Source organism: Cupressus sempervirens, chromosome 4 (assembly GCF_028749045.1).
Source record: "Cupressus sempervirens isolate cs-2001-9-10 chromosome 4, ASM2874904v1, whole genome shotgun sequence".
NCBI lineage: Eukaryota > Viridiplantae > Streptophyta > Pinopsida > Cupressales > Cupressaceae > Cupressus > Cupressus sempervirens.
In genome coordinates, this window is record NC_143121.1 from 674,430,354 (window position 1) to 674,458,162 (window position 27,809).

At 36.4% G+C, this 27,809-nt stretch overlaps 1 protein-coding gene across 3 annotated transcripts in view; it reads right to left on the minus strand.

Annotated features, from left to right (window-relative positions):
- LOC149563058 (cinnamoyl-CoA reductase 1-like) overlaps nucleotides 1-27,809 on the minus strand; it is a 76,478-nt gene that overhangs the window by 26,833 nt on the left and 21,836 nt on the right. For all 3 annotated transcript variants that reach the window (XM_089826472.1, XM_089826473.1, XM_089826474.1), the window contains exons 2-4: nucleotides 15,215-15,384; nucleotides 12,215-12,397; nucleotides 11,773-11,935 (exon numbers count right to left, since the gene is read on the minus strand). In XM_089826472.1, coding sequence (XP_089682598.1) covers nucleotides 11,773-11,935; nucleotides 12,215-12,397; nucleotides 15,215-15,384 — 516 coding nt within the window. The remainder of the gene's footprint in view (nucleotides 1-11,772; nucleotides 11,936-12,214; nucleotides 12,398-15,214; nucleotides 15,385-27,809) is intronic.

The following is a 27,809-nucleotide window of genomic DNA, read 5'->3' on the forward strand; positions in this document are numbered from 1 at the left end:
CGTCATTTTGTGCACTCATACTTGTAAAAAAAATTATCTTGGCTTATAGTTATCCGTGTTCCAAGGATCTCTAGGCGGAGCATTACAAGGAGGGTCTTTCTTGCTTAAAGATTGTGTGGGGATAATATAAGGTCCATGGTTGGGAGGTTAAGCCTAAGTCAATGCTTCTCCTCTTCTCCGAAAGCCAAGGCTTGAACAACACAGCAATAGATATTTCAATTACATGTATGAAATCTGATTTCTTATCTAGCCCCTGTTAATTATCAGCATAGATTTCATTTCTAGTTTCTTTTCAAAAGAAAAATATAAATGGTTTAGATTAGAAGTGTTGTTTTCTTTCAAATGTGATAAATGTTGAGAATATGATTTTCAGTTCTTTTCAAATGATTATACATGAGTTGGAATACGTTACTTTTAGTTGTAGCCATTATCATGATAATCTTTTCTTTATGTAGAATCATTCTCTTTTCCTCTATGTGATCATTTAACGGTTATAAATTCTAGGGCAGAAATATGTTTTATATATTTATAGTAAAGGGTGATTACTTGGGACTTAATCTTAGAAAAAAAATCTATTTTTAACATTGCGAAAAATCGTATGTTACAAATGGCACCAGAAAAGAAAAACATCTTATTCGAAGATGCACTTACTATTCATTCAAACAATCATCAACATCTTGCAATCGATACCATTCAAGACCCTTTCCTATGAATCATTATGACACATGATGGTTGAAGAATAAGCAGGAAGATGGATTTACCACATGAACAAAAATGAGTAAAATTGCAAAGTACAATGAAACTGAACTTAACTGCTCAAGCAAGAAATCTATAGAATAAAATGTTGCTCACACACAAGTGATAATAACAAGACTAATACAAAGTCTTCAATCTAAGAAAATGCATGTATCTGAAGCAGAACAATAATAACGATAGCCTTGAATCCTTCCAATAAGCATAAATAATATAAAATAGAATAATCACCGCCACTAGTAAAAATGAGTACTTAGACGAACAATCATCGTATGAATAATAGATAGCACCCAATGATGCCATAGAAAATATGAACAGCCTTAGAGAAGTGAAATGAGACAAGCATTAAACCGTCGTCGAGTCATCTCACAAACATAACCAAAGAACACACGTGCAATTAAATATGATATAGTAAATTCTTGTAGTGGCAATAGTGCAAGATAATTACCCATATAGAGTACAGGCCATAAGGAATGAGAGAAACATGATGCCAAATCATCAGAAAGTTGAATAAAACCACATGAACATAGAAGATTTCATGAACAACATAACTGAGAAACGCTAAAGTCTGAGCATCATTCAAAAACTTTTAAATTGATACATAGTAATGCTGAAGGCCATAGACATATAGAGCCATGGCTAAACAAGACTGAAGGAAGAATAAGTAGAACTGAAGCACCAAGGACAGAAGAGACTCAAGAAAAAGAATTCACAATAAGCATCTTAGCTAAAAGATCTCTGGCACTGATACATAAATATTCAACTTTCTCTTATTTGCTGTTATATAACCCACTCATGTACCATGTTAATGTTTTGCCAAGAAATAAAGGAAAATAGCAATAAACAAAAGAACATAAAGACAAAATGATTTTTCTGGGAAAACCCTCCAACTTGGGGGAAAATCCTAGCCACACCAGAAAAATTCTCTTTTATTAAAAAAAATTGATGTTCAAGTACAATGCTTTCAACTTGATACAATTCTTATCACACAAAGCAATCATAGATATATATATATATATATAGAATTGAGAGACTCTTTATATCATAATGAAAGTTTCTTCATTTTCCAAATGCAAGCCTCTTCATATTTCTAAATGCATGTCTCTTTATCTAATAAAATGACAGATTTTTAATACAAGACACCTAGCACACCTTGATTGCCACATCATGTTCAATTGGTTATACAAAAATATCATCATAAGTCTCTTCTCTAGCAACAAAAGATCTCTATCGCAGCTATAATCTTTATTAGATCATTATGGGAAGGTATTTATCAAGGAAGACCATTTGTTCAAGGGCATGATCTTCATGGTGGGTATGATACAAGTGATTAGGTCATACACTCCTCCCAAGATGTAAAGTTAGGTGGGTTGCATATAAGAGATTGTAAGGTTAAAAAAGGATTTTGGGTTTGAATCAGATGGGCAATGGGAACAACCTCGTACTCATAAAGTTCTAATGAAGCTGAGAAAAAAATGAATCTATGTTAATTGAACCTACTGCAGAAATATGAACTAATAACACTTGTGGTTCTATGTCCTCAATAACATCTTTTCTTACAGTAAATTGTATCATACTAATATATAAATTATAATCAATACAATTATGCTGGTCTAACGTAGCACTGATAAGTGATAACCCATCACATAATGAAATGAGATGCCATCATAACTTAAAATTCTACTTCTTCATATAGTAATTATCAGAAATGATACAAAAGGTGTCATGGAAGTATTTTTCTCCAACCACGTGCTCCCTTATAGGAGACAAACCCTACCTTCACAAAGGGCCTCAACTACAGGTATCATTATAGGACTCCCAACACCAATAACCATCAATCTTCAATTGTGGGAAAATGGTATCCTAAGTTCAAGAGAGAATCAATGGAGTGGAGGATCCAAATATACAAAAATGAGCAGAGAAAACATTGCGAACATGGACAATCAAAATAGTAGCAGATTTGCCACAACACAAACTATGTGAGATGGATGCATAGTTGGAAAGTTCAGATCTACATATGGATAGTTTAGATCATCTTGACTAACAACAACGTGTCCTTGAGAATAAGCGGTTCAGGAGATCCCACAAAATTGCTTAAGATCTAAACACATCACTCAATATTCCATCTAAAAGTTTACATTGAAATACATCAAATATTTAATGAAGAATACCCAAATTTTCCAGTTGGGTTTACTTAAATTTCCTAACTTTTAGATTTAAAATTGATTTTCTGTAGTGCCTCTCGTGTTTGCAGTCTATACCTTGTCTATTTTGATTCAAGAGATACTTGATACTCTTATTGTTATTTGTATTTGGAGATGACATGAGGGTCGGATGTTATACTTTGACTCAGTTTCATAGATGCTTTATTGCTATGCTATTCAGTTCATCATATTTGCATGTTGATGTCATTTTGAGATGACAGTAGATCTATGATGATATCTGATCATCTAGCATTTGGGCATATTTCTGATTATTTTGTGATGGATTTCATGCTATGATTTTTTACTTCATTCTTGTATTCTTTATACTTTATGCAAACATGAGTGATGTAAATGGATTAATTAGGTATTTAATGTATTTTGTTTCCGCTATGATATTATATGCAATTGCACTTGATCGTGTATTTTAGTGTGCAAGAATTATATCCTTGGCAGTGGCACATGGAGTTAGTGATTTAGCTATTCATATTTACCAATGTCATCCCTATATGGTCGACGTATCCTTATTTTGAATTGTTTAAATTAAAACCATTCAATGATTATTGAATCCGAACTCATCTGCATTATGTGATTAGACCAGTAAGCATGTCTGTGCATTTAGAGGTTCCCATTGTCGCGAAAGTTGTTTAGTGATTTTTTGTGATTTTGGATTTTTGGGCTTCAAATCTTTTCGGATTTGATTTCTGGCAGCTTTGCCTTAGGTGAATTCCTGTTACAGAGAATAACCTATTTTTGTTTGGGTCAATTCGGAGTCTAGCTAGTCTAACTGGCTATGTGCCCTAATTGACTATTCACTCAAAAAGTGAATAAGTATTGAAAAAGAGTTTTTATTATTCACTTCTCACTTTTTCAAACTAGAAATTTGAGAGCTCTTTTGAGAATACTCTTCTGAAGGATTTGATTTCTGCTCATTCTGGAAGCTGTGAGCATGGATTCTTCACGAGATCATACTCGTTGGATTCGGCTCGGGGACTTCTTACTTTGCTGTCATTTTCAACAGTTTTGGCGAGATATTTATTTTATTCTACAGGTTTCAATTTCTGCCCTTTTTCTGTCAGGTCCCTTCCCATTTTATTGTTTTTGCTTTGTTTCTGTTTCTGTTTCTTGTAGCAGTATGTTAGGAAGCTAAGAACTAGTGTTCCCCTTTGTTTCTATTTGTTGGTTCTGCCCGGTTGGTCGAGTATGAACATTTTCCCTGTTTTCGGAATGAGGGTTTGGAGTTTTGAGCCGCTATGCTGACTGTTTTTACATACGATGTCCAAACTCATTTATTTTTGGATTTTCAAGATTTTTACACCCAAAGGCCAAATGGGTTTTAATTTTAGAATTTTTTCAGTTTTTACCTTGTTTTGTGTGTCGCCCTATTTTTTTAGGTTTTCTTGGCATGAGTTTGATCATGGACCTGGATGATCTGTTTGGATGTCAATCGGATCTTTGCCGCACTTTGCGTGTCGCATCTATCCTCCCAAGTCTTTTTTCGGTTGAGTGACTTTATGCTTGTGTTCTCATCCAATCCTTGTGTTATGATTTTCGTGATGGTGGTGCGCCACACGAGTATGTGCACGTACATTTTTCGGGTGACTTGCGAGTCCCGATCTTTCATAGTACTTCTAGAAGTTATGATCATTGGAGTTGGGTTGGGAATCTGCATGCCTAAAGGCACTAATCATTGGATGAGCATGGGTAGGGTAGGGTAGCATATGGAGGGGGCTTTTATCTCACAGCCTGGTGATCATTGTGCCCAGAGGGTTGGCAAAAGAAATTTTAATTAAGTGATAACTAAATAAAACACTGGGTGGTAATAAAACTTAAGATAATGATCTGTGCTAGAGCCTTTCCTTAAGGGAGTTGAATTTGCACGTTTTGAGCTTGGGCTTGTCAATGCCAAGCGACTCTCCATGATGTCAGCCCCTACTTAGTAGCCTACTGAGTGTCTGACCAGGACCTATAGTTTATGCATTGTCTTCGTCTTGGTTTCAGTCATCATACTGTCTGGCGTGTGTGTTAGCCATGGACGTTTGTTTGGTGTGTTTGTGGATGGATCATTATCTCCATTAGCACGGCGGATATGTACCTATGGGTGTCACGTGGTTGGGAGGCATAGCTACCTACACCACTGCTAGGGATCGGTGTACAGAGACGGTCTATTGTCCTAGTGCGGCTGTTGTTCGATGTTTTCACTTGGTGCTTCAGGTTCCGGAGTATGCTTTCTTGTGATTTATGCTTTCATTGGGATGCTTGTATATCATGTTCAGATGATGTTAGTTACTGTCACATTTCCTTATTATGATGATTAGCATTTGATAGGTGATGTTATCTACTTTGTAGGATTATCTTATGCTTTACTTCTAGCATGTTAGATTTTCTTCTGCTTATATTGTAGCATGTTTTAGTAGTGACGTCCCTATTATGATAGTACCGATGATCTGATTGGTGGCTTGGGATGTTACGCGCGGGGGATGGCTAGGGCCCACGATGGTCTTATGATGCTATTGACAGTTGGGAGGAACTACGTATTTAGTTTGTTGTACTGCTCATTGCGATGTTATTTCTGTTCATTGCGATGTTATTTCTGTTTACTACGATGTTGCTTTCAGTACTCTGCGATGTTTCCCTTGTGTTCCTTTCCTTCGTTGTATGTTTAGATGGTTTGTTGTGTTTTCGTCTTTCACTATTGTATTCGAGTGTTTACACCTCGAAATGTGGATCCGATACTCCTCGATGTGGAGGAACTTTGTTTCTTAGTTTTCTTAGCATTCGTCTTGGTTTTCTGTTTTCGTTTCTTGGCGAGCTGACTTGGGATCTCGCACGAAATTGCACTTTCTCACATGAGACTGCAAATCCTCGCATGGCGTGTTGGGTTTCTTTGCGTAGCTTTGCACTTCTTCGTGCAAAACCCAACACCAATTTGTATTGTTGGCTAGGTACTTTCTCACACCATTCAATGCACCTCCTTGTGAGAATGGAAATTTCTTGCAGGGTGTGTTACACATCTTCGCACAAGAATCTGGCACTTTGTAGGCTTTGAGCAAAAAACAGGGGCTATCTAAGCTTGTCTAAGAAAAGTTCAAAAGTTGGTTTTGGACACCCTTTTAGGTTTTACATCTTCCTAGTTCAAAACAAATTTCCTAAGGGGTTTAAAATATATCGTTTAAGTATAAGTTGATACTTAAGATATATTTTAATATATGCGACGAGTCTTTTGCGATAGGTTCCAGACCTCTACGAGTTAAGATAAAAATTCTAAGAAATTTCAAGGCTTCAAGATTTCAGACTTAGCCAATTTTTAGGAGTTAGCTTTTGTCTTTCAGCTTGGGTGATCTCTTTTGTTTTCTCATTTATGTTTTGGTTAGTAGTGGCGTTTGGAATTGGTGGTTGGATGTTTGTTAGTCTTTCGTTGCAATATTTGTGATCCTTGTATGTCGATTGTTGTGTGCATCCATACTTGTTTTTAAAACAAATTATCTTGCCTTATTTTTATCCTTGTTCCAAGGATCTCCGGGCGGGGCATTACATCTAGTATCAGAGCCCATGTTGCAACATTGGGATCTCTGTGTTATGCTTCCACTATGGTTTTGTTTTCTGTTGTGTATTATTATATTATGGTTGTTATTTTGATATCTTGTTAGTTCATGTTTTTGACTCTTATGCTTGTGATCCGATTGTTCTAATATTATCTTGTTGTTTCCAATGAGATGCCTCGTGTACGTAAACCTGGTGGCCGTGGTGGTACCTGTAATGGTAACCATGGAGATGAACGCCAGGAAGAAGGATGTCAGGAAGGAGGGGGAGAACAGGGTAATAACGTTAATCAGAATCACGTGGAGGCATTGTTGCCAGTGCTCTAGGAAATTCTTGCTCGGTTGGGCCCTTGTGTTGAGAAGCGCCGATAGGATCATGATCGGGAAGAGGGATCTCATCATGGAGATTCCCATCATTCAAAGCATAGAGAGGAGGAACGTGAATGGGAACGTTCTCTTACTCCACTAGGTGGCAGAGGGCACCGGCAAGGTGGTCAGGACCGCAACAATGAAGATTCCATCAGGTTGGATATCATGAAGTCTCTTCAGCAATCCAAACCGCCATTGTATGATGGAAAGGGAAGTGGCCTCAAGGCTAAGACTTGGTTGTTGGACATAGAGTGCTGCTTCATCATGTATCCATATTCAACCAACATGAGGGCCCGTTGTGCAATTATGCAGTTGAGGGACCACACATCCATTTGGTGGAATATTGAGAGTCAAAAAATTCATATTAGTGTTGCAGATCTTACCTAGGAGATCTTTGAGGAGAGGTTCTGAGAGAGATTCTTATCTCCTCAATTTAGAGAGGCCCATGCTAATGAGTTCCACGCAATCCGACAAGGAAACATGTCAGTGGATCAGTACAAAATCAGATTCTTTAAAATTAGGCAATATTCATGCTACAACAATGATGATTTACTCCTAGCTCACCATTTCATCCGAGGCCTTAAGGATGCCCTCATTGAAGAAGTCCATATGCATCAGCCTAGGACTCTTGTTCTCGCTATTGAGAAAGCACGTATTGTAGAGGAGAATCTGGTTAGAGGTTTCAGTAGTAGATCTGGTTCTCAGAACCAAAGTGGTTAGAACTCAAGGTAGGATACTCAGTTTTCTAGAAGGGCCAAGCCCAATCAAAACCCTCTCAGGGTGTTCAGCACCATAAGAATAAGAAGAGGTTTTGGACCAAGGGTGGATAGGATTTTGGCACCTCAGGTAAGAAAGGAGATAACCAAAACCGAGGACAGAAATCGCAGCATGATCGTCTTCCTCAGAGCAGTCAACAGAATTCTAGCAGGGGTAGTGCACCTTATCCTAGTGCTATCCAAGGTGGTTGCAAAACAAGTTCCAACTTTGTAGGAAACAGTTATTCTTGTGGCCAACCTGGCCATAAATCTTTTGAGTGCTCCATCAAACCATCTTCAGGACCTGGTAAAGGCACAGCCTGAGCCTACTGTAGGAGATGTTGGTAGGAATCACAGAGTCTTTGCGATGGTTGACAACTGTCAAGCAAATCATCAAGGTATAGTAGTCGAGGCTACAGGTACGTTGCATGGTATTTCGTCTTTTGTTTTATTCGACTTAGGTGCTTCTGATTCTTTCATATCACCATCTCTTGTTCAGCGATGTGCGCTAGTGGCAGGTCAAGTTAGCCACAGGTTCCAAGGTGGTTGTTGACTCATTGGTTAGGAATTGTGTTTTGAATTTGGGAACCTTCACCACCACAGTGGATCTACGCATTCTACCTCTAGGATTGTATGACATTGTGTTGGGCATGGATTGGTTAGCCACCCATCAAGCAAATATTGATTGTCATCATAAGACGGTACAGTGTGTTGATGACACAAGTGGGTGGGTGGAACTACTGGGAGTCCCAAGACCAGTCTCACTTCGATTGATCTCAACTAATCAGCTGAAATGGAGTGTATGAAAAGGTTGTTAGTTGTTTCTTGTGTCTGTCAGTGATCTCGAAGAAGCCGAGAGTCGTACAATGACACTTGATGATCACCCACTCCTTCGTGAGTATGTAGATATGTTTCCTGATGAGATTCTAGGTATGCCATCGCAACATGACATTGATTTTCAAATTGATCTTGTACCAGGAGCAGAGCTAATTTCACGAACTCCTTACCGCATGACTACTCGAGACTTGAGTGAGTTCAGATTGCAATTGGAGGAATTGTTGGCCAAGGGCCATATTCATCCTAGTGTATCCCCATGAGGTGCACCAATCATCTTCGTAAAAGAGAGTGATGGTTCTTTGCAGTTGTGCATTGACTACCGACAATTGAATAAGGTGATGGTTAAGAACCATCATCCTTTGCCGAGGATAGATGACTCGTTCGATCAGATGAAGGGATGATGAGTGTTCTCGAAGATTGATCTTAAGTCGAGATACCATCAACTTCGTATCCAGGAGGCTGATATTCATCGAACAGCTTTTCGTACAAGGTATGGGCATTATGAGTTCATGGTTGTACCCTTTGGGTTAACCAATGCGCCATCAATATTTATGAGTTTGATGAATGGTGTATTTCGCACTTACCTTGATCAATGTGTCATTGTGTTCCTAGATGACATATTGATCTATTCGAAGACTATGGAGGAGCACGAAGTCCATTTACATCAAGTATTGCAGTGCTTGAGAGACCATTAGTTGTATGGCAAGTTGAGTAAATGTTGGTTCTTCCATTCTAAGCTGAAGTATCTAGGACACATCATTACAGGTGATGGAATTGCAGTGGATCCGGAGAAGATTCGTGCTATCATGGATTGGCCGGTACCCACTAATGTCTTAGAAGTTTGTAGTTTCATGGGATTGGCGGGTTACTACCATCGCTTCATGAAGGATTTCTCACGAGTAGCTCACCCCATCACTTCTCTTCAAAAGGAAAGGGAAGACGTATGTTTGGTCAGACTAGTGCGAGGCAGCATTTAAAGCTCTTAAGGAGTGTTTGACCAGTGCACTAGTCCTTGCAGTGCCTAATCCTGTAGGTGATTTCATGGTTTGAACGGATGCTTCGTTGGAAGGCGTGGGTGCAATGTTGATGCAGGATGGTTGAGTGATTACTTATATGAGTCTAGGAAACTCAAAGACCATGAGCTTAACTAACCCACTTATGATTTGGAACTCACGGCCATAGTGCATGCCCTTGTCTGTTGGAGGCATTTTCTTTTGGGTCATAGGTTTGAGTTGCATAGCGATCACAGGATTGACTTGCATAGCGATGATGATTATGCTCATCTTTGACATCAATGACAATACTTCATCATTGCCATATTCTTTGACACATTGTATTGTCCCCATTTTTACACCATTCTATTTTGTGAGTGTTGGCTAGTTTTAAGTGTTTTCCATAGATTTACTGATCAACTAAAGTCTAAAAGGGTTCGTGTGTTCTTGGTGAACTTAGTGCCACACCAAAATCAAGATTTATTTTTCCCAGGCTCAAAAAGGGAATGGTTCCAGGATTGAAATTGTTGTAAATGAACTTTATGCTCCTCTAAAAGATGGGTTGATGTTTCTTGTAAGAGTGGAAATTGCCTTCTATGCAATCTCCATCTTACATTTCTGCATTCAATTTATTGTCCACTTCGGTAGATGTATCCCAAAATTCGCCTGTGCATTTTCTAGGCTTTTTACCTGACATTGGACTGATTTAAAATATTTCTAGGCCTCTCCAAACCCATAAAAACTAGCCCAAAAGTTTTGACCTAAGCTCAGTAAAGACACCCGTGCACTCTGAACACTTCCATCATCTTGAGTTTTACATAAAGCTATGATCCTAGTTTCTAAGTTTGCCTAACATATTTTCAAATTGTCATTTAGACTTTGGCATGATGTAAAATTGCATTAGGTTTCATATTATAGATATCCACTCACTAGTTTGCTCCTAATATTACATTTTTCCTCTCATGCTATAGGGCATTTGAAGCTGTTACATTGAAGATATTTGCAGAAAAGTCCCTACTTGCATTTCCTCTGATCCTCCATTACTAATTTCTACTTCATCATAGCTAGATCCTCTTCATCGTGCTATCTCCATTGTGTCCTTTACTGTCCATTCATTATCTTCCTAATTTCCTTTCCAATAGTCTCGGTCTCCCCAGAATCCCTATTCCTCGGCATTCCTATCTTCGTTTGTTTTCCTATTGATATGATCACAAGCCCTCTAATATTATGCCCTAAATCAGTCCAACATCTTTGATCACTTATGTTCCCTTTAACACTTGAACACCAACACAATAGGTAGATTTTCCATAATGGATTCATTCCTTTAGGTATAAATCTAGAGAAATCCTTTACCACACAAGGGCTTTCACATACACCAGATTTCCATGGCTCGTAAGGGGCCGACTGACTTAAAACAGCCAAAGTCCATTTTTCCTCTCTATCTAGCTTCAATTTGAAATAATAATATATCAAACTTTTTGTGTAAAATACTGGCAGAAGAGAGATCAGAACACACAAACAAGAAAGTGCTAATAAATCCAGAGGCTACACCCCTCTGATCACCTACAAGAGTGCCCAGACTCAGCACTGGTGACCAACAGGATTACCCTAATTACATCAATGACCAACAGAAGCACCCATATCCAGCACTGCTGTCTAAGCATAATGCTGGTGTCCCAATTGCTACAGAAGGTCTGGAAATTTCCAGGTCCCAATTCCTGTATTCTTCTGTCTGTTTATTTAGTCAGTTTAAACATCCAGATATGCATCTTGCTCTTTTATATTTACTATTCACATTCTAGCTGTTTACATTATTTGGTTCAAATGAAAAATCTATAGATGTTTGTGTTTTCTATTTTATATTAAATAATAGATCTCAAATTTATTATAACTCAGAATAAAATTTCTTAACCAAAAAATTCCAATTGTGAGCACAAAGCTGCATTGAGAAGCCAAAGGGGCAAGGAGAAAAACTGATTGGTCCCAACAAATATTTTGTATTGTACATTACTGTGAAGTTTTATTTCTTTATAGCCTTATTTCAAAGATATTAGCTAAAAAAAAATGTTCTTGAGTGTTGCTGAAATTGTCGGGAATGAACATTCTTACAGATTAGTTTTAGCCTTTCCCAATGGAAGATTGCACCTTCTTAAGCTAAGAGATTTATGATAAGTGTTTGAAATGTAAAGCAAGAATAGAAGAAAAAATAAGCATTATGCTAGGTATTGGACATAATTCACATCCCTGTTAGATGAATATTAACATGGACCAATCTATGCTTCAAAAGAAGAATTAGAAAATGTATTAGGCAGCTACACTTTACCAGTCAAAAACTTGACAATAACCAGACAACTGGCATTGATAGTTGGCTGTAACATTGGCCCCAAAATCAGAGACGGACAAATGATGATAAGGTCAATGCCAAACTCCTTTGAAAAGCTCCAGGCATTTTTTTCTGATACCGTTTTTGCCATAAAATACCAATTCTGAAGAACATAGCATGCACACACAATAAGAACATTGGGCTTTGACAGGCTAAATATCCCTTTATCATTGTTATAATAGCATGCATGCATAGTTTAACCACTCCACTAAAGATAAATAAGTACATTAAGCTGTGCATGGTTGCAATCAGTTGATTAGAAGCTGAAGGTGACTTTATTTGTATTGCAAGCAAATGACTTTTACTATATAGTGGTTCCACTTCAATAAAATATCCACTATGCACTTAAGACTAGTATTTAAAAATTGTTTACATGGTTTACCTGAGTCGCCTCACAATATTCTGGATCTGACCAACAGCTCTCATCTAGTATATCCATAGTTCTATTTGGATTCATCATAACAGCAGCCACAGACGATGTCATAATTACACGCTTCACTTTGGCCACTGAACATGCCTTCAATACATTTGAAGTTCCCTTCACAGCAGGACTAATCAGATCTTCCTGAAATGGAGACAACCAAACTAATGCCCATACAGTAACAGAAGAAATGAACAATCATTTTCATGGACATGTAAATAAAATGAAAGTGTGTCATAAGCATGATGTTTAAATAGATGAGGCCATGTTTATAATTATTAATTTATTTGGTATGCCACATATGGCATTACTGAGTCTATTTTAAGCAACAAAAAAAAGGCTTTGTGAAACAGAGACTTTGATGCAAGAGCATCATGTTGTGTTATTTGTTTAGAGATTGTTAGCTTTGTGTAGCCAGGATCCGGTTTGGGCCAACACAGTTCCTGTCGCCACATGGCAGGAAGTTGGACAAAATGATCTAGGCATCTTTGGCAGAAGATGAACGATTAAGGATCGATGACAGTTTAAAGAACCAGTTTTGTACGGTTGTGAAGCGATCCAAGGAGATTAAGCAGTTTGAGAGGAAACGAATGAAGAATTAAAAAGGCAAAAAGAGGAATGGAAGATGGTTGGGGGGGGAGAAAGGAGGAGTTAGGTCGGTTCCAATTAGGTTGAACCAATAAAAGAAGGCAGGCTGAATCAAAGAGAGGGGAGGCTGAACAGGAGAAAAACCAGGTAGAGGGGAGATTGTTGGATTGGGGATCACACTGGGGGTAGGAGTAAATCAGTGTCTTCACACAATTTCCATTTAATTCAAAGGCGACATTTATAACCTGACTGTCAGGTTTATTATACATATGACTACCCAAAAGAATTATGAAACAGAAACATACAATACGAACTAAGTTGCCGGTTCTGATTTGGATTTGGGTTCGGGTTCGAAATTCATTCATTTTTTTTGGGTTGTGTTCAGATTCATTTTGGGTTTGTCTGTACAAGAATATATGTCAAGATATATATGCAGCACTAAATAAGTTATACACCAGTATGCTAATATTAAAGCAACATAGCAAAATACACCACCATATAAATGTTTCAACTTTCATTTCAAAAACAATAATGCCATCATTAATAATCAGCCATCACGATCAAATGTCATCAAAAACTATCAAGCAAATCATCATCATTCTGTTGTTTGAAGTAATGCTATAGGCCCATTTAAGGCCAAGGTTGTGACTGTTGCCATATTGTAAGCTTTACACATTAATTATCATACTAGATGATTCAATGAAAGCAGCTTTGGATCAGACTGGATAAAGGCAAGAAAGAAGGCTTTGGCTCTGGATTTAACCACAGTAAAGATCTCTTTAGGTTTTGTTCAATCCATAGTTTTCTAAACATGTTAGCCTATATGCACGAATTGTGGTGTACTACATACATTCCATAATAGATGGATGGCACTTTTATACATCCTGATTCTTCTCAAGTAGCATTCAATTCAAATTAAATATGATTAGTATTTTGAGTCTAATCATGTGCTTGAGTCCAATTCTGAGTCTAATTTGGCATTAAAAACCTTTTTAAAAAATAAATAAAAGGGTGCTTTTTGACCAAATTCTTCAAAATTATGTCCAGGGTCCTATATTGGAAACCAAAGTTGCCCAAAAGTCGTTTGTATTCTGCCAGGGTTCATCCAAGAGAATTCCCAACAAAATTTGCTCTTTGTGGCAGACTTTTGACAAAATCTAACAAGGACCAGACTTTTAAGAAAAGTCAATGAAGAATTCCTAGGTCCCGGAAAGAATCTGGTAACTCATAATATGAATGTCAATGATAACATGAGAAATTACAAACCCACAAAAGAGTAATAACACATTGTTCTCGTGGGTGGAGAACCTTTGTAGGGATGAAAAATCACTGGAAAAATGTCTCATTGGCTTAATCATAAATGGCTAGTGGTTGCAGTTTAGAAACAAGGAGGTTGTTTGGTGGCTTGCGAGCACAAGTTTAGATCTCGCTGGAGGTTTCTACTAGATTGTTATTATGTTACAGATGTGGGCTAGCTAGGATTTGAGTTGGATCTTGAGGGATCTTGCAGAATTACTATTGTAATTGCTTATGTATTTGGTCGTAACCTAGAAGGCCTTACAACCAGACATGTTGGATGTAAAGCTTATGATTCTACTATGAGAGTTGGCATTATTTTGGATCTAAATCTCTGTGTTATTGTTTATATTCCGTTGTGTGGTTATTTGCTGGGGGCTATGACATCTCCTTTGGGGATTCTCCTACCTTGCACTGCATCAGAAGTAATTTGTTATGAAGTTGTACCATCCTTGTGGAAGACTGAATAAATAAATAAATGTTTATTCTTCATTCTCTATTATCCAAGTGAGAGTGGTCATCAATTGCCTGGTTATTGCTCATTTGGGTGATTCACTATAATCCCTGGTTGGATACATCTTATTATGTATTAGTAATTTGAAGACTGTCATTTTGCTGGGCAAGCCGTGTCACTGTTTGACAGTAAGTCTGTAGTAATCTGTCATCATTTCTAGTCATAGCATGTACATGAGGATGGGTGCCACCATGTGGTATAAGAGCATTGATGTCAGAGGAGGTTGCCATCAGATTATGACCTGAAATTGGCAATAGCCACATAATACCAGATAAACAAACACTGCTTCTATCTAGCATGTAATATCAAATATTCATGTATCATCGTTAAAACATTTTGAGTTTAAGATTTGTCTGGACATTTTGGTTCAAAATCTAAAGAAAATACTCCAGTTTAAAATGACTACTCAAGTGCAACATTGAAGAATGTAGAATGCAATGCAAGCTAGGCAAATAGACTAACGCACTGAGAAAGGTGTAATTGACAACTTGAAATGGCATAAAGACGAGAAATTATAAACAAAGAAAAATATTAATCTACTTTACTAATGGATACAATCCCACCTCTGGATTGGACACCCGATAAGAAGGAACTGGGCATGCTGTATGGAAAACTCCAGTACACCCACTGATTGCAGAAAAAAGTGAGTCATAGTCCAATAAATCTGCATTTAGAAGTTCAAGCCGCTCCTTTGCCCCTTCTAGGTTTTTCAAATGTGCATTCTTTGCATCACCTGCATTCACAAAGCTCAGTAATGAAATAAAACTTTTCTGTAGAAATAAAATAATTCATTGTCATATTAGTATCAATGCTTTGATTTCTACAGTCTCATCATCAAAAATCTAAACATAGGACACTGACATCAGTGACAATTTGATATAATGCATCGAATGTTGAATGCTTTCTATTTTGGTTTATTAATAGAGTCAGTATAGTGCCTATTTATGGGATCGTGTCTTGCATAGATAATTTTTATCTAAAACAAATTATCTTACTTTAGCTTTAATAAGGGCATTGTTATCATCTTAAAACACAATAAATTATGTAATTTGAGTTCACAGATGGTGGCTATGCATGGAGCGATAAGAAACACAAACATTTATACTACAAAATATTTCGATTCAAAATTATTTCATTGTCAGCAATGTATGCCAGTCAGGCATACACTTGTAAAAACAATCTCTTCAAGATGTCCCAAAGTGATGATGGAAAGTATTATGTGATTGGCAATGTTTATTGACAAAGACGTAATGAAGCGAAATAAATATCATTTCTTAAAACAATAATGAAAACAACAGTGTTTATTGACAATTATGAAATGCAGTCAATAGATTTCTGGTCTGTGTGGAGGTATGCAGGTCTCATATATTGCCTTGACCAATAAATAGCTATGTTTCATGGTGTTTTGTGAATAGAGACAATAAATGTGTAATGTCCCCACTCAATTGAAGTTTCAAATTACAATAAGCACTTTGCTAAGTCTGTTTTAGATGGGCATTTCCCAGACTCGGACAATTTTACAGAATGAAAGCAGATGTGTGTGTGCCAGAATCACTTAACTCCTATTTCTCAGTCATAATTGGGAACTTGGCTTTTTACCTTGTCTTAAGGTATTTTTATTTAATAAAAGGAAATTGTATTTTTCCAGTTTGGGGTGAGCTTATCTTCTTGTGAAAACCGTCCAGAATCTAGGCTTTTTGGCTGTCTGAATATTGCCTAACATCTAGGCTTTTATCGCTGTGCTATGTTTTTTTTACGAGTTCTTCATCTACATAAGGCAGCACTGAAGGATAGCTGGCATCTTTTTCACATCTTTTATTTTATATTTCCTTCTTCAACCAGATCACAGCCTTACCAAGACAAAACACTGGGTAAATGACAAACTTGGATATTCACCCAAGCTTCAACTATGAAGAGATATGTCAATGGTACTGTGGTACTTCCACAGCTTTGAGAATTGGTACAAGCAGAAGTTGCAAAAAAGATTGCCTTTGGATTGAATCTACTAGCAAGGATATTTCATTAATCTACTGGCAAGGATATTTTAATGGTATCAGAGACAGAAACCTTGCTAGCTTGTGGGGTTTAGGTTGTTTATTTCATTAAATAAATGATTTTATGTCCTTGTAACAGGTCTCTATGAACTCCTAAGGGTTTGAATCACACCGATACAATAGAAGGAATGGTCTGGGCAGCATGTAGAGGAAATAAATCCAGCTGAAGTAGAGATGGAAGAGAGAAGGAATGAAGACCCTGCTTGTGAATCGAATAACCAACTGAATGACTTTTTGATGGTGTTTGCACAATAACAACAAGTGATGCAGCAATTTCAAGAACACTTGATCACAACAATGGGACAATTGAGAGTTGAGCTATTACATCCCAAAATTTTGACCTAATTAAAATTATTATAGCCATTGAGTTGATTGGATTTTTCTTTCTTGTTCATGTGAATGTTAGAGTAATAAGATGTTGCCTTATTAATTAAATCATTTTGATTTGATTATTAAGTCACTTATTATCTCTAGTTTACTTAAGCTAAACTTTAGGCATATAATAATTAATTCTTTAATTAATTATTATCATGCAACCTAGGTTTTACCCTATTAGGGTTTTGATCTCCTTTTATAAGGATTGATCTCTTTGTAATTTATTCATTCACTTTTGATATTAACAATCTCTTTTTTGCTCATCAAGAATGTCTCATCTATTGATCTGGGAATTCCAACCTCCGTAGCTTTTTCTTCTCTCTTTCTATGACAAGTGTTTGCATGCAAATGATTCTTGAGAGCTGTGGGGTTGAGCTTTCATCAACTTCAACATGGCATTAAAGTTGGGGATCAATTTTGTTGTTTCAGATAATTTTTCATGAGTTGTACTATCTATTGTATCAGCCTTATATCTCTTTTGATCTTTGTTGACATCCTTTTGTGGTATTTTTGCAAACGCATTGAGATAAAGTGTCACTCTATTGCATTTTGGGATCTTGCACATCTTTGTGTTTTGTTGTACTCACACTACATTATAAAGTGCCTTGGGGGGTTTCATGTTGGCCATATTCACCATCTTCCTTTGTCAAGTGAGTGTTCCTTCCACGACATTAGCCTCATGATGTGTCGATGACACATGCCATTATAGGTGTTTGTACTTCTTTTGCACTCTCGATGTTCCTGGTTATTTTTGCAGGAGATATTACATTTAGTTTCAGTGTTCATGTCGTACCTCTCAACATTATAAGGGGGTTATGTTGTTTCTATTGCTTTCTTGGTTCAATGGAGTGAGCTATGTATTCAATATTTGATCCTTTGTACTAGGTGATTACAGTGGCCAGATACCTATACATTTCGGTGAGATGGATCATTTACCATATAGATATTCTTTCATTCCTATTTTGGAGGCCATGAAGATACCTTCCATCTTCGATTGATCAGCTCTTCATACTTAGTCTTCTCTACCTGGTCATGTTCTATATAGTGGAGGTTCTTCAAATCAGCAATTTGGCACTGTTTGCAGCTTCATGCTTCAGTGGTGTTCTTCATGATCATCTTTTGTTCTTATCTTCTAGAACATTCTTTCCATCTCTTTTTCGAGTAGGGTTTTTCCCATGTGGTTTTCTCTATTTCTCCTCTTTACAGCGATTTGGTTGTGCTCGGGTACCTCATCAGGCCTTATTGTCGATACCCAATTTGCTTTCAACAATAGTTTCTAGGCTTTTAGCTACTCCCTAAGTTTATCTTTTGGGGGGGTGTTAGAGTAATAAGATATTGTCTTATTAATTAAATCATTTTAATTTAATTATTAAGTCACTTATTATCTCTAGTTTACTTAAGCTAAACTTTAGGCATATAATAATTAATTCTTTTATTAATTATTATCATGCAACCTAGGTTTTACCCTGTTAGAGTCTTGATCTCCTTTTATAAGGATTGATTTCTTTGTAATTTATTCATTCACTTTTGATATTAGCAATCTCTTTTTTGCTCATCAAGAATGTCTCATCTATGAATCTAGGAATTCCAACCTCCATAGCTTTTTCTTCTCCCTTTCTATGACAAATGTTTGCATGCAAGTGATTTTTGAGAGCTGTGGAGTTGAGCATTCATCAACTTCAATAGTGAAAAAGGTAGTTATATGCATAGTTATGGGACTTAGACTCACCTCTAACTCGGAAAGTCAAATTCTGACTTGGACTCAGACTCAACGATCGGATTCGACCAGGACTCGGCAAGGACTCGAAAAATCGAAAGACCCATGAAATTCAAAAAAAATTTCATGCATCATTTAGTCAATTAACATCAAATACACAATATTTAAGATAAATAGAAGCTACTTAACACTCATACACAATTTTGCATAGATCACATAAGTATAACAACGAATTTTTGAACAAAAAAAAATGAATAACATAATATAAAATTAAACATAGTGTTATTGTCAAATGTCTACAATATATGAAATCCATGGAATCAAAAGTTGAAAACATATATCAAAATATCAGCTAGATTGTAAAAGACTAAGGTTCATATGCCCTCCTACGAATACGCCTAAGATAAGTCATGGAAGACTCAGATATTGAGAAATATGTTTATTACAGCTTATATGCGCATTGTAGACAACAACAGGGCTCTCAAGTATGTCTATCAATTTGTTTGGTGAAACACAACCTTTAAAGGTAAAAGTCTTTTAAGAACAATTATAGTTGTCTTACAAATTTTTGCCAAGAAAATGATCAAGGACATAGATATCAATACATATATACGTAAGTCTGAAAGTTTATAACTTTATGTACAATTCTAGAGAGTTCTAACATTCATGAACATGTAAGTCTAAAAAAAAACGAAAAACTCATATACATCATTATAGAATTCTAACACAAATATATGTAAATCTAAAAATATCTGAACAACATTACTGAACTCTACAATGCTAAAAGCAACTTCTTCATAATGAAACTCAAATAGTAACCAATATTGGTAGTGAGTCTTCAATTTGGGTAACTATCCTGCATTTTGAGATGCGGGGCTATTCAGTTGCATAATTTTCTATAACTTAGTTAACAAGATTTGAAAATTTAAACATTAAATTTCTTATAATATTCAAGATTTTTAGACATAAATTTGAAGATTTAAGATTTAAGATTCAATCTTTAATAAATTCCTGAGATACCACAACATCATTTTCAAAATTAATATACCCTGAAAAAAAAAACACCTTCCAAAAATTTAATTAAAAAAATAATAATTAAAAAAAACTTTTTTTTTTTTTTAAATAATAATAATTTCAGGAGAGTCCTGAGCTCGAGACTCAGCAAGTCCACATGGACTCTGCTAGGACTCGGCCGAGTCCGAGTCTAGAGGCCATTTACCTCAGAAAGGCTGCCTCTGCCTCGAACTCACAGAGTCCTAGAACATTGATTATATGTAACCGTTGTTTCATATTAAATTTGTTGATATCAATTATTATGTATAACCATTTAATGATGATGGTTGTTAACTGTTACTTGTCATATGTTGATGATGGTAGTTAGCAGTTGCTTGGTTTTGGAATTATGGTTATTAACTAATTTCTTTACTATTTTATGTGTTATATGTTGATATGGATTTATCATGGGAACTTATTATTGTGGAAAACATTGCACATGTGGTTGCAGGAGCAGACGAAGGGGAGAAGCATTCCTTAACGAGATCTACGGAATGGGGTACTACCTTAGTCCATTTGTCTAATCGATAGGTATGACCTCTAACTATCTTGGTAAGGACTTAGTGACTTGCATAGCAAGGTACAATCATTGGACAGACATGAGCTATAGGACAATTATTAAAACATTAAACATTCTAATTTAATCAAAGTACATACCTTTAATGGTTTATATTGACATTCTCATCACTTCAACAATACGTATATATATGTATGTGTACATACGTGTGTGTGTGTGTGTGTGTATATGTATGTGCACATAGGTATAAAAGTATGGTGCAATCATAGTATTAATTTGTACAAGCTCATATCTATTAAAATACATATACCTAAATACGTGTATACCTTGAGAAGATATGAAGATAAAATAATCTTCCAAGTAATACATGTATTTAGATATACATACCTTAGTAGGTATAACCTTAGACAAAATGAAAATAATATAATGTCATCATTCAAAATAATATATATGTGCGTGTGTGTGTGCGCGCAAAAATATATATATATATAATTTTATAAATTATCTTTTTTGATTTAGTAACCTTCGAATTATTTCTCATAATTATTTGTCTTCATAAGAGACAAGAATGTACACTTGGCATCTCTTTTTATCGGTGGATCAAGAAGCCAGTTTTCTTTTATATAACTATTGCAAGAGTCGCGGCTTCTTCCAAGCCTTTATATCTTTTCGTATGTCTTCTTGCGGATACAAGTCTGAAGAACCAAAACCCGAGTTCTGCATTTTTACCTCTACCTCATTTTCTTCTCATCCTTATTGCTGTGATTGGATGGAGGACAAATCCAAGTCATTGTTATATCTGATTTGAGCTCTGCATTTTGGAATATGCACTTCAAGAGCCGATTGTATGGAATCAAGCCCAAGCTCCATATCTTTCTTGATTAGGTTATGTGGTCATCTTTCTCAATTCATATTTGTTATATCTATGCATTCAAAAATACAGATGCAAGAATTGTGTCAATGATTTCTATGTATCATTGTTTGACTGAATATTGAATAGTACATTCGATGAATCCATCTCTCCATGTTAAGTCTCAATCAAATTGTATATGTTATGCTAAGATGTCTCTTGTTTCAGTCAGATTCCAGATTCAAGCTATTTCTTTGTAAATCCATAAGATAAGTTCTCGGATCTTAAGAATTCTATTATGGCAGTATTGAATTTATATTATTCTTTACACCAGCTGAGGTTCAACAAAAGAGTTGAGTTACTCTGAGATTTGACACCTAAGCCTCACCCGGCTAGATGGCTAAGAAAGAGGGTGAAGAGGTGAGAGAAAGATCTGCAAGAACATGAAAACAGAATCAGATGTGATACAATAAATTTATTACTTTTAAAGAATCATTAACTAGTTCATGCATGTCCACTTAATTTATCCTGTTGTCAAGTAACCCATCCAAAAACCTTGGCCAAGGTCGTTAAAAGCATGCTTCCCTTCTAAAAATCACATGATGTTGGTAGCACCAATCATTCAGACATGTCCCTCCATAACTGAGCGGACATTCTAAACACCAATATTGCTTGGATGGCTGAACTAGTAGTGCCCCAAGCCTAGCCCTGGAGTAGGGAGGACCTTTCTTTTCAAAAGAATGTGTGGGGATGGATATGGTCCGCGGTTGGGAGGTTAAGCCTAAGCTAATGCTTCTCCTCTTATCCGAAAGCCGAGGCTTGCACAACTAGTTCAAGAATCTTCCATTAACTTTGTATGTTCTTCCTCTATCCTTAGCTATGCATTTACTTTGTTTTGTGAGTATCGAATATCATAGTATGAATGGTAATGTTTTAATTTGCTTCAATAAAGATGATAGGAAACAGTTATTTCAGTTGGTAGTTAATTCAGTTGAATGTTAATTCAATTACTATCCCATGAAATGGAATTAAAGATGTTATATTTCAATTGTTTAGTTGAAGTATTACTTTCATATTTATTTGAAATCAGATTTTAGTGCTAATCTTTAGCTAAGAAAATTCATTTCTTTCATATGGTATCAGAGCCAGGTTCGACACTGAACCTTGGGCGCACTACCTTAGTAGTATTAGTAAACCTGAGATTTTCTTAGATTAAATGTGATAGGATGCAAGTATGTAAGACAACTCGCAAGAAAGCATGACATCCCATCTTTCCATACTTGATTAAGAACATGCTGAACTACGATTACACTTGATGTTCCATGCCTCGGGATGATGAGACCTTAAAACAAGTTCTGCAACGTATAAGGAAGGAAAGAGTCAGGTGGACTCCTACGAGGAAAGCAGCCTATAGAAACAAACTGATTCAAACTTAGAACGCCCACTAGGCCAACCCTCTTATGCACTTCCATAGATCTTGGATGGTGCGGGATATGTACAAAACCGAAATTGAATGGAATGCTGAAAATAAAATTTCAGAATAACTAAATCTATAATGTAAACATCCTCCGAAGAGGAATTTTTTGTAAATAAAGGCCGTTGTAAATGCAGCATAGAAGTATTAAAGTTGATTAAATAAATTAGTCTATTCATGTGTTTCATCTACTTGCAATCTCTTTTATTTTGTTGTAAACATGTAAAAAAATAATTTTTAAAAAAAGACAACTGAAGAAAAGAAAATTTGACATAAGAATCTTGCAAATTTTCAAGTCAAACAATTAAGAAATATGAGCAATGACAAGAACGTTGTAGGCCACGACATGGTCCATGAGAATAAACCACAACCCCGTACTAATTGGCTACTTCAAATTTTGCAAGAAATGCAAATGAAGTTAGATAATATGGAGAAAAGAATGAATGAAATGGCAGCCCAAATAGGGCAAAACCAAGAGGAAATGCAATCCTTTCCCCCCCCAGGACAGAAACAGAAATCTCTGAACACAACAAGAAAACCCCTTAAGCCCCACTTTCCCAAACCGAAAAATAGAAGAAACTTGAAATAGTAAGCGACCTATTTGCAGACATTAAGAAGATCAAACCACCCAAGTTTTCTGGTTATGAATCCGTAGAGGATGTAGAGGCCTGGTTAATAGAAATGGAACAGTATTTTGAAATTAGGAATTTTTCAGAGACCTCAAAAGTGGTTGGGGAATATACTATTTTACAAGAGAAGCTGCTACATGGTGGAGAAACAAAAAGGTTAAGCTGAACATTAAAACAGCTCAAATTACCTGGGAGAAGTTTGTAACCATCTTTAAAAACCTTTGGTTACCCCAAACCTTCTACAACCAAAAGTTGTTGGATTTCCAAAATCTCAAACAAGGAGATATGACCATACATAAGTATTGGGAGAAATTCACCCAACTGCTGAAATATGTACCTCCATACCAACAAGATAGGAATCGGAAGGTGAGGAAATTCATCATAGGGTTGAATAATAGGATCGGAGGGGCAGTTGATGTTCTCACTCCTTGAACCATGGAAGAAGCTCTAGAAAAAGTTGTTCGTCAAGAATATAAAATCAAGAGAGATGATTCTATCCGAGATAACAAAAGGAAAACGAATTGGAATATAGAAGGTGTAGATACTGGGTCCCAGAAGAAATAGTTTAAGGATTACAAATTTAACAAGCCAGAACCAAGAGGGAATGGTATTAAGGAATTAACCCCAATACAATTAAGAATGGCAAAGGCAATGAAAAGGAGCCTCCTTCAGGATGCTACACTTGCAGTGGAGATCACTATGCTAACAAATGCCCTGTTAAGACCAACACCAATCAGCCACCCCTCCCACCACAATAGCATGTTTACCAACAAAGGATTCAAGCTACATTTGACGATCAGCAAGCAGAACAACAGATAGACCCAATCGAAACTCCGGGTAAGATCTATAGGAACCCTGTTTCTATATTAACTGATACTGGAGCTTTTGAATGCTTTATATCACCTAAATTATTAAGTAGATTTCCAAAGAGATCTAATTTTATGGCAAAACCACGGGCAGTCAAGTATGCAAACCAGTCAAGGGCTAAGGTAGAGCAGTGTCTATCTGAGGCTCAAGTTGATTTTCCAAACTTCTCCACTAAATTGAACTTGTATGTAGCACCTCTTGGGTCTTACAACATTATTATAGGCATTAACTGGCTCAGTAAGCATAAGGCCAAGGTTGATTGTCTTGCTAAAACTGTAGACTGTTTTGATGACCAAGGAAAACCTGTAAACATTAAGGGAGTTATACATAAAATTAAATCAAGACAGATATCCGCCATGCAACTCAAGAAATGTGGAATAAAAGGTTGTGAGATCTTTGCAGTAAGGTTTAAGGATTTAAGAAAACTAATGGATGGCACACATGGAGACGAAGAAGTTAGAGGAAAATTGAAGGAATCTTTCGAAGAGAAGTATCCTTATCTAAAGAAATTCCAAGATGTGTTTCCCGAAGACCTCCATCCCAAGTTTTTTATTTTACCATAGATTTAGTACCCGGAGCAGAACCAATTTCTCGAGCTCCTTAATGGATGACCACCACTGAATTAATGAAGTTACAATTGTAGTCGTAGGATATGTTAAATAAGAAACTTATTCGACCTAACGTTTCACCCTAGAGAGCCCCAGTATTGTTCGTCAAGAAGGACAGAACTATGAGGTTTTGCATAGATTATAGGATGCTCAATAAGCTCACCATCAAGAACCGATACCAACTTCCTAGAATAGATGACCTCTTTGATCAAATGAAAGGCGCTATAGTATTTTCAAATATTGATTTAAGGTAGGGATACCACCAGGTCCACATCAAGGATGAAGTCATTCACAAAACTACATTCAAAACTAGATATGGGCATTATGACTTCACGATATTACCCTTTGGGTTAACCAACGCTCCAGTAACTTTTATGAATTTGATGAACAACATATTTCAAGATTATTTGGATAAGTTTGTACTGGTCTTCATAGATGATATCCTAATCTATTTGAGAAACGAAAAAGAACATCAAGAGCATCTAGACAAAGTCCTACAAAGACTGAAATAACACAAACTATATGTAAAGTTGTCTAAATGTGCTTTTTATCTGAAAGAAATCCAGTATTTACAACATACTATATCAGCCCATGGAATAGTCATAGATCCTTCAAAAATCAAAGCAATTAGGGAATGGCCTATACCTAAGAATGTGATAGAAGTCAGGAGTTTCATGGGATTAGCAGGATTCTATAGGAAGTTTGTCAGAAATTTCTCCAAAATAGCTTACCCGATCACTTCACTTCAAAGGAAGGGAAAGAAATTTCTATGGACTAAAAAATGTTAATCAACTTTTGAGCATTTGAAAAAATAGGTAACTACTGCACCTATACTAAGAGTACCTGACCGACAAAAGAAATTTGTAGTCATAACTAATGCATCCAGGAAAGCAATAGGAGGTGTGCTAATGCAGGATGAGCAAGTGATTGCATATGAGTCAAGGAAGTTAAAGAATTACAAGCAAAATTACGCTACTCGAGATTTCGAGCTAGCAACTATAGTGCATGCCCTCCAAATGTGGAGACACTATTTGATTGGGAAACCTTTCGATCTTTGATCCGATCACCGTGGTCTAAAATATATCTTTACTCAACCCAACCTTAATGCTAGATAAAGATGGTTAGAATTTCTAGCGATTACAAATTTGATATTAACTATATTAAGGTTAAGGAAAAAAACGTAGCAGATGTCTTAAGCAGAAGGATACATATTTCCACAGTAGCCATCATAAATTTCAGATTAAGGGACCAGGTACTACAACATCTAGAGTATGATGACTTTTATGCAAAGATCAGCCAAGCTCTCATCAGAGACCCACAAGATCCCAAGTACTTAGAATTTAGAATAGAAGATGGACTGTTAAGATATCATGACAGGATTTACATACCCAACAAACCCAAACTTCAAAGAGTGATTCTAGAGGAATCCCACTCAGCGCCTTATTTAGGACATCCTAGAGTGACTAAAATGTTGTCAGATATAAAACCACTAGATTTTTGGAAAGGAATGAAAAGAGAGATAACAAATTTTGTGGCAGAATGCCTGGAATGCCAAAGAGTAAAAGTAAAATGCCGTTACCCAGCTGGCCTCTTACACCCAAACTAAGTACCAGAGTGGAAATGGCAGATAATTTCTATAGATTTTGTACAAGGATTACCTATGACATAAAACAAACACAACACCATCCTAGTAGTGGTGGATAGATTGACTAAGGTTGCCCACTTCATACTAGGGAACCTAACCGATGGAGCACCAAAAATCGCTCACAAGTTCATGAAAGAGATTTTAGACTTCATGGAATTCTAGAGAAAATTATCTCGAATAGGGATGCTAGGATAACCTCCAAATTTTGACAAACATTATTTACAACATTAGTAACTAAGTTAAATATTAGCTCGACTTATCATCCTAAGAGGTCAGACAGAAAGAGTAAACCAAGGTTTGGAAGATCTTTTAAGAGTTTATTGTATGGACCGGCAATACCAGTGGGAAATGTATCTACCCTTGGTGGAATTTTCTTATAATAATTCCTATCAATCCACCATTAAATTGGCCCCCTTTGAGGCCTTATATGGTCGCAAATGTAGAACTCCTGTAAGCTAGAATTGAGTAGAGGACGGAATAATTGTTGGACCCGAAATGCTCAAAGAGATGTAAGAACAAGTAATACAAATTCGTCAAAGATTGGAAGAAGCCAAAAATAGATAGAAAAGTTATGCAGATGCTAAAAGGACACCTAGAGAATTCTTAGCAGGAGAAAAGGTGCTATTAAAAGTAAAACCCCAAAAGAGTACCATCAGGTTTGGTAAGAATGCCAAGTTAGCCCCAAGGCATGTGGGACCCTTTGAAATATTGGAAATCATGAACCCGGTAGCCTATAGAATTGCCCTACCTCCAGCTCTTGCCAGGATGCATGACGCTTTTAATGTGTCATATCTTAAGAAATACATCACTCATCATGATCATATAATTGATTGGAACCTATTGCTTGTACGAGATCCAAGGGTGGTGGTAATAGAACCACTCATAATACTCGAGGTACATAAGATACGCTTACAAAATTGAGATGTGACTTAGTGCAAGGTCCAATGGGATCAATATGCAAAAGATAAGGCTACTTGGGAAGACTACAATGAGATTTTCCAAAAATACCCCAATTTTTTCCTAGGACTAGAGCCTGATTTTTTTTTTCAGTTCTTTTACAGCTGTAATGTTTTGGAAGATATTACTTTTAAGTCTTGTTGTGGTATTCATCGAGGACAATGAAAACATAAGGGGAAGGGTTTGTTACATCCCAAAATTTTGACTTAATTAAAATTATTATAGCCGTTGAGTTGATAGGATTTTTCTTTCCTGTTCATGTGAAAAGGGCAGTTATCTGTTGTTGTTTCATATGAAATTGTTGTTATCAATTATTATGTATAACTGTTTAATGATGATGGTCGTTAACTATTACTTGTCATATGTTGATGATGGTAGTTAGCAGTTGCTTGGTTTCGGAATTATGGTTATT